The 8001-nt window shown below is 36.9% G+C and overlaps 1 protein-coding gene across 2 annotated transcripts; it reads left to right on the top strand.

The window, feature by feature from the left end:
- The first annotated feature begins 63 nt into the window (after positions 1 to 63).
- On the top strand, positions 64 to 7745 carry LOC132164980 (uncharacterized). Of its 2 annotated transcripts, none has more exons than XM_059575497.1 (7): positions 64 to 482; positions 4201 to 4652; positions 4768 to 4836; positions 5569 to 5667; positions 6025 to 6217; positions 6405 to 6829; positions 6988 to 7745. In XM_059575497.1, exons 2-7 carry the CDS (start codon positions 4245 to 4247, stop codon positions 7204 to 7206), a joined length of 1413 nt encoding a protein of 470 aa, XP_059431480.1. In that variant the 5' UTR covers positions 64 to 482; positions 4201 to 4244; the 3' UTR covers positions 7207 to 7745. The 2 variants fall into 2 exon arrangements, with proteins under 2 accessions (XP_059431480.1, XP_059431486.1); XM_059575503.1 differs by lacking the exon at positions 64 to 482 and adding an exon at positions 2091 to 2211.
- Positions 7746 to 8001: the final 256 nt, after the last annotated feature.

The following is an 8001-nucleotide window of genomic DNA, read 5'->3' as shown; positions in this document are numbered from 1 at the left end:
ATATATAAAAGTGTAGAAAGACAATAAAATTTCCGACTCATTTTATTTCATGGTGCTATAAATTTGAGGTCATCCTTTATGAATCAATTCTCTCTCTCTCTCTCTCGGTGTCGTATAGAAGACGGTTGGTCAGTTTGAGAGCTTCACCATCAAACCGCCATAGGCCCATAGCCATCATTCTCTTACTCTCTTTCATCCCCAAACCTCCCTACAAGGCTACAACCTCCAGTCAATCACCCAAAGCCCAGCCCAGCCCATCCCCGCCCGTTTGTCGACCCGGTTTTTCAAGGAGGCTCAGCCAGTCCGTCGATTCTCTTCATTGCTTGGCGATTCAAACATCCGCTTCTCTTCCATTGGCATATCTTCACCACCATTTTCTCCCTCTGAAACTCCTCGGCGTGTTGAACGAGAAATTAGAGAAGAATTTTGACGGGCCAGTTGTTCGGGTTTGACTTTCCTCGGCCGCCTTCGCTACTTTCCTGGTATCCCTCTCGACCTTTTCTTGGTCTCTCTCGCATATAATTTTATATATTTTTCTAGAGTATATTAAACTTAGATTATGTTTAGCGTATTACTAAAATGGGCTGTAAAGTTGCTCAGCTTTAACAGTGCAATTACTTTTTTATTGTTTCTGTTCAGCTTTTCATGTTGTTTCCTTCGTTACTTTTCTGTGCTCGTCGTTCACATGATTTGACTAGTCGATTATTGTTCACGCCCAATTACTTGAAATGCATGCATGATGCATGGCCTAATTTATAAAAGGCACTGAAAAGGTTCACTTTGGCTTATTTGTGCCAAAAATTTAATTTTAGGAAATTTAGCTCACGTCCAGTAGACTTCAAGTGGGGGGGTTTGTGTTGCTTTTCTTTATTTATGATCTGTTAGTGGAGGACACATCTTTAAGCTCTTTAATTTGAGTACATGATTGGAATGCCATTAAGCGATTTGAGCTGAAGAATTTTACAAACTGTGCTTAGACATGGGATTCGTTTTATTGTGGTGCAGTCTATTCAAACTATTCTATTAGCGGAATAAAATTTTGATTGCCACCATGTAATTAGGGTTAACAATGTTTAAAACAACGCGTAAACTCGATATGAACTCAAGACGGAATTAGAAGGTTAGAGTTTGAGAGTTTAACCCATTTAATTAATTAAATCGAATTAGGATTAACTTATAGTATTATGTCCATGCCTCGATACGACTCAAACCTGACACGTGACATATAGGGTTGATATTTTTTTTATACGACCCGCAAACTCGATACGAACCAAAAACGAAATTAGCAAGTTATGGTTGAGGGGTCTTATTTGTTTAATTAAATGAGTCAAATTAAGATTGACTTATATAGTCTTATATTCTTATCTTGACACGACCTAAACCGAACACGAGAACACAAATTGTCACTCGTACATATTTTGCCCCTGCTTTGTATTTCAATCCATGATATTATGAAAACCCTTTTGTGGCCGTGAGCGTCCTTAGTTCCTAGTGTTGGTGGCAAGAGGAAATTCAGTTGATTTGATTTGATTTAGTTTTTATAAATTGGTAAAAATGGGTTACTTAATTATGTCATATTAGCAGTACTAGAGGGTTAAATTTGTATTGCAGGCTGCTGGGGATCTGACAGAGTAACAGGTGAGATAATCCTAAAGATGATTTAAAAAGAGAAAAAGTAGTTGTTATCTTACGTGCACCAGTGAGCTAAGGCATAATTAAACTATATTTATGTCGTGTTGGAATTAGATGGCTCCACCACCTGATGATCACCGACTACAGCTTCCCTATTCCCATGTGGTTTCAATGGAATATATTATATGAGGGCTAAGGTAATACGTGACACGGTGACAGTGTTAGAAAATGATGTGTGAATAATCAATTATACTGATATTAGATGCAAACAATTATTACTAATTTTATATTTTTTCGTAAAATTTATAGTCTTGACTTTTTGTTATATATAGAAAGTTAGAAACGCCTAATATTTATGGTTTAGTCCTGTTGTATTCACAACTTCGCTTTTCGTTATGTCTTGAACTTGAAACTCCAGTCGTATTTACAGCTTAGGGAACCCAAAAAGTCTTATCGTTCACATATCTTCCCTGTGCTGGTGTTTTGAAGATGAAATTTTTGGAAGACTTTTTAGACATGTTGGTCTGGGTTTGAATCTCTTTAGCCTTTGTACTTTTCACAGGACTCTTAATGTTCCTGGTACTTCTATCTCCCTCTACTTTCTTTGTATTTTTTTTTTCGTATATATGTAAATTCGTGCATTATATTTTACATAAAAAAAGACTGAAAAAGTTACAGTTTTTTTACAATGTAATTTCACTTTCTGGTTCTTCCTGTTCAGCTTTTCATTTTGTTATTTTATTACTATTTTTCATTGCTAATTGTTCACATGTTTGATTGCACAAATATATTTCACATCCAGTTACTAGGGGCTCGGAGAAATATGATGAAATTGCCTGTTAACGTTTGAGTTTGTTCCTAAACAATTAATTAATTGTTCTTGGAGATGGGATCCACTTGATCCAGTTCATTTGAAGCATCAGTCATTAGTTGTGGAGCAAGAATTTTCTAATTTAGTGTTGATCAGTTGGTTGATATAATATTCAGCTGCACCTTTTGTCTCAAATCTATGAAATTATGAAGACTCATTTGGCTTTAACTATCCCTCCTATTGTGAAGCGGATAATAAAAAGATTTCTGTTTTTAAAATTAGTACAATATTATGCTAATTATTGATTTTTTGCAATTCTTGATGGTTGGATCGGTTTGCAATCTGCCGAGTCTGTTAGATTGCATCAAAAACTAGGAAAATTGGTGTTGCCTTTTACACGCACCATTTTTAGATGTTGTATCTTTAGATTTGATCTCAGAGTGCAGGGAGATCCAGTTAATGCACATGTTATGGTTGTACAATGTTCCTGGAATAACTAACACTTACCATTATTTACCATTATTTGGCCATTCCTGCTCTTAGAAGGGACTCTAAATTCCTCCTAGTTGGTACAATTGATTGCAGAGCCTCACTTGAAGTGACTAAATCTTTTTATCTGCTCTTAGTTCTAACAAATTTCCTGGGGCCTTTTCCAATTGTCAGCCTTAGGGTTCTTGTCAAGTGACAGGAAGGTCATTTTTATTCTGTTTCTATGTTACCTGTTCTTTTTGTTATTACTTTTATTTAATTTATTTATTGCTTAAATATAACTTTTTTACATAAGAAAATAAAATATCATTCATGGTCTTGGCGAGCTTTAGATTTAATTCAGAAGTCCTGCTGAAAAAGTTTAGCATATTGTCATTTGTTTTCTCTAACCCTGCTTCAGCGCTTAGAAATCAGAAATCAGTATCAGTGGCATAATCTCATGTTACTTCGCTCCCTAGCAGAATAGCTACTTATTTGTGAGTTCTATTTGCTTGCAGTGGGTGCTTTATCTTTTTTTTTTTTTTCTTTACCGTGTATTGAAACAAAACTTTAAATTATGGCAGGTGCTAGAAGATTCTTATGTCTTAACCTTATGGCAATCATGCGCAATAACTTTGTGATGGACCTGATAGAGCAGACAGTTTAGATGTTCCAAATTGTTTTGAAATTAAAATCAAAGACATTATTTATCAAGTCCATGATCTTAATGCATAAGTATTTAGATATTGGTTTGACCAATGCGCATTAGCTCAGATGGTACTTCCTCCCTTTGTAGCAAGGTGGAGGGTGAGGTCATGGGTTCATGTCCCGCCAAGTGCATGTGTAACTTACCAATAAAAATAAAAAATAAAAAATTTAGATATTGGTCTGAGTGGAGTTGTTTGAGAGAGAAGGTATACTCTATAGTATTCAAAAAATTGAAACGTTTGGACGGTCATATGTAATTACTTTTGTTTTTTTTTTTTTTTTTTTTTTTTATCTCTGTGATGTCATGACTAGCAGAACTTAGATGCAAAAAGATATGAATGGATTTATTTTTAGTAAATACATTTCAGTTTGACTTTTTGTAGGACGAGCTAAAATGAGTCCCATCAATTGTTCCTATGTGCACATAAATTAGTTTTCTCAAAGGTAGAGTAGTTGGATTTGCTTACAGAAATTAGAAATATAACAATATCATCATTGTCAGCAGCAGCTAGATTATTATTACTTTCATATAATTTTGATCCCTGAATCAACATCCTCATTTATTAATGTGGCTTTTGAAGTTATTCCAAGAGGTATCGAGCCTTGAAGTTCTGGTGGGGAAGTCATGGATCATGGAACTACTGACTCTGAACCCAGACGAAGTGGATCATTTAGTCACACGGGAAGTGCCAGTTCTTCATGTAGAAGGCGCTCTATAAGTTTTCCAGCAGCTGTACCCTTTCATATAGATGATGAAATTGAAAGTGAGACTGTTTCGGAGGCAGGAGATATTGGGGATCGGGCTCTTCAGAGCAACAGGCACAGTGAGGATGCTAGCCTGTGCTTTTCTATTGATCATGCATCACAGAATGGAGTAGCTGCTCCCACTTCCCTGGATACTCTGTTGCACCCTTATGGATATTGGTCTCGTGATCCAGCATTGAATACAATCTCTCCAGTGTCTCCGTTGCCAGAGGAAACTATATCTCCCCTTTCCGTGGATGCAATGGTGTGCTCTAAAGACAAAAAGCAAGTGAGCCTTCAGTTAATAGTTTCTCATTTAGTTGTCATTGTTAAAAGAAATTCCTTAACTTATGTAGTTTATTTGTTGACAAACAATGAAAACATATTCATTTTTTTATATGCAGGAAGAGTTGCCAAAGTTATGGGATTATGTTTTATGTCTCATTCATTTAGCTGTTTTTGGGATTCTTGGGGTAATATGCCATCCTTATCTCTATCAGTAATAAGAATTGCCTTTTCTTTTTCTTTTTTATGTGATATAGAGATATATATTCTCATCCATTTTAGTTTTGATTTTTATTTAGGTTTTAAACTGCAATACACTTGTAGTTTGTAATGCCATTGAGCTACTTTCTTTTTCTTTTCTTTTTTCCAAGTGTGGTATTTTGTACTCTTTCTAAAGTAATTCTCATGGGGATCCTTGTTTGTGTTGCCCAATAATATATGTTTAGAAACTACATTCTTTAACCTAATGTTTCAAGAGCAAAGGATATAGTATCTCACAACAAAAGAGGAAGTTTCCTAGGAGCATCTTGTCAATAAGTTATCAAAGATTGACAAACCCAGATGAAGAGCATAGGACAGGAGTTTTGAGCAACCCAACCTGGCAACCTCATGGAAATAACAGTTTTCTTGTCATTTAAAGAAGTCCGAAGTTCCTTAGAAAATAAAACTTAATTTTTGACAATAGTTGGAGAGGCTCAACTTCATGTCATATAACATTGACGTATTACCCCTCTATTTTGTATCAAATATTTGGAACCAACATTATCATAGATTTTTTTTTTTTTTTTTGCTTGGGCTGCTTGGAACTTCTGTCTTCTCTGGATCCTAGAATTTTCACTTCTACATTTCATTAATTGTAAATTTCCAGTTAATAGATGTACTTAGCGAGATTCTCATATTTAACATGCCACAATGTGCAGGTTTTAACAAGGTATTTACTGCAAAAATTGTTCGGCCCTGGAGTTGTTGGCTTGACAAACAATGAAAACATTCTGTACCTTGACCTTCCTTCTAATATGGTCTCTCTCTCTCTCTCTCTCTCTCTCTCTCTCAGATGCATGTGCACACAATTTATGGATGAGGTTATGAGAGTGTTTAAGCGATTTTCTCTAGCTCTGAATAAACACCTCAACCTATCACTGGAATGTATTATAGTGGCCTGCCACAATTCAGAAATTAGAACTTTGTAGCGATGCCTTTGCTCTGGTAAAGGCTGCGTGATAGAACTTCCGTACTTGATGTTGGGGTTAAGAGCTTTGAGATTCCCATCTTTTTTGCCTTCCTCTCTCTCTTTTATATATGTATATATATATGTCTCCATTAAAGACTTCAATTAGAAGATCTTCTCATTCAAATTGGTTTATGCACTTTTCTAGGTTGGTTCTTTCTTGATGGGATGGTGGGGTGTCGTTTTCAAAGCAGACATATCCCGCATTTCAGACTATCTAGCGATCGGATTGACGACTGGTTATTTAGGAAGTCTTACAACTTTCAGTGGTTGGAATCAGAAAATGCTTGAGCTTAGTGTTGATGGCCATTGGGTGTTTACTGTGCTTGGTTTTCTTTTAGGTAAGAACAATATTACAATAGATGTACGGATTGTTTGGTTCATTAGACGCGTAACAGATTTGATTTTAATTGCTTCAGGCAGGTCTCCTGCTTGAGCCTATTCAAAACTTAACAACAAACAGTCTTCAGCCTGCCTCTGTGCACTTAAAGAGCAAGATGATCTTTTAACCCTTACAATTCTTCGCAGGCTTGTTTCTTGCTGCCTATTCCGTTATTGTTGGTGTTGAAACAGCCAAGGGTTTTAAGTGGCTTCTAACAAGACAAAACGGAAGTTCAGGAAGTGGCATCCGTAGCTCTAGCAGCAACTGTAGGGTTGATAGCAGCAGGCGTCACTTGGCAGTCATGGTGGTGTTGATTTTAATGCTAGTCTTGTTATGGGGTTTAAGTGGAGAGCTATTGAAGGAACAGTTTAGCAGTGACGGCAGTGGTGCTCAACTATGGTTGGCTTGCATTGTTGGACCTGCAGGTGTGTGGATCAGGTGGTTCTTAGCCCGACTCAACGGGCGTGGGTTAGGAAGGTCCGGATTGTTTAAATGGGTACCGATTGGGACTCTAATCGCCAATGTGTCCGCAGCTTGTGTCATGGCAGCACTGTCTACTGTGAAGAAAGCGGTAAGGTGTTGCACCTTTTTTTCACTTTCTAGTTTCTAACACAAGTTCAAACATGACAGAGGTTTTGATGAGGTCAATTTACATGTCTCAATGTCCGTTTTTTATACAAACATGCCTTGAATAGATGGTGAGCAAAATCTTGGTTTATTTTGGTATAGGTGAATAGCCAGACTTGTGATACTGTAGCCTCTGGCATACAACTTGGATTCTTGGGCTGTCTGAGTACTGTTTCTACCTTCATTGCCGAGTTCAATGCAATGAGAGAAAGCACGCACCCTTGGAGGGCATATGCATATGCCTTGATTACCATTTGCAGCTCTTTCGGCTTGGGGACATTGATATACTCTGTACCTGTTTGGACAAAGGGATATGGGTAGCATGCCTTTTTTGGACAAACCATCATTTATGCCTTGAAATCTACTTGACCAGATTGCTGAGTTGGAGTAGGACACAGTTTCACTCAATTTTATTATCTGGCTAACAAGCTGTTTATGATAGTTCAGTGGTAGAGCCATCTTGCACATGCGATGCGAGTCCAAGAAATGAAAAAAGATGTCTTGCGCAACTGTAGTGGCAGTGCGATGGTGGAGCTGATGTGATTTTGAAAGTGCCTGCCATTGCGGCTCACAAAAAATGTGCAGCTGCGGTTTTTTATTTCTATTTTTTTAGCTGCCTATGTCTTATTAATGTTCTGATAGGGTTGAGTTAAGCTATGATTCAATCAGACTTTTAGGAGTGCGGCAATAAAAGTTGTAAGCTATGTTAGGGAGAGAGTTATAGCCTATTATTGGCGTCTATGGTAGAGTTAGTCAGGGGATTGAAAGGCGATGGTTTACTCTATTGAAAATGTTAGTGGTTCAGATTTGTGCCAATATAAATGCTTTGAAGAGATGAAAATAAGCTTTGGCTTTGTAGATTTTCGAATAAGTCAACCTTTCAAAATGCAGCTTGCATTACCCCAAATATTGCCTTTAATGTAGCCCTCTTGTTTTTGTACACGGAGAAAAAGAGGAATAAAAGCTTTCCACCTCTTAAAAGTTGGAGACACCAAAACCAAAAATCAACTTGATAATTAAACAAATCTCCTAAAAAACAAACTTTATAATCAAATCCCGACGGGTGTCAAGTCATAACACATTCTTTAGTGGAATATTTCAAAATATAGATCCAAT

The sequence above is a fragment of the Corylus avellana genome, chromosome ca1 (assembly GCF_901000735.1).
Source record: "Corylus avellana chromosome ca1, CavTom2PMs-1.0".
Classification (NCBI taxonomy): domain Eukaryota; kingdom Viridiplantae; phylum Streptophyta; class Magnoliopsida; order Fagales; family Betulaceae; genus Corylus; species Corylus avellana.
The sequence above is the reverse complement of the archived record's forward strand: the minus strand, read 5'-3'. Positions and strand labels throughout refer to the sequence as shown.

What these genes read in the sequence shown, in the direction of transcription:
- LOC132164980 (XM_059575497.1), top strand. Translation starts at nt 4,245, where the DNA reads ATGGATCATGGAACTACTGACTCTGAACCCAGACGAAGTGGATCATTT. An exon ending in TTGACCTTCCTTCTAATATG is followed by an intron (nt 5,668 to 6,024) that starts GTCTCTCTCTCT and finishes GCACTTTTCTAG; the next exon opens with GTTGGTTCTTTCTTGATGGG. An exon ending in TGTCTACTGTGAAGAAAGCG is followed by an intron (nt 6,830 to 6,987) that starts GTAAGGTGTTGC and finishes ATTTTGGTATAG; the next exon opens with GTGAATAGCCAGACTTGTGA.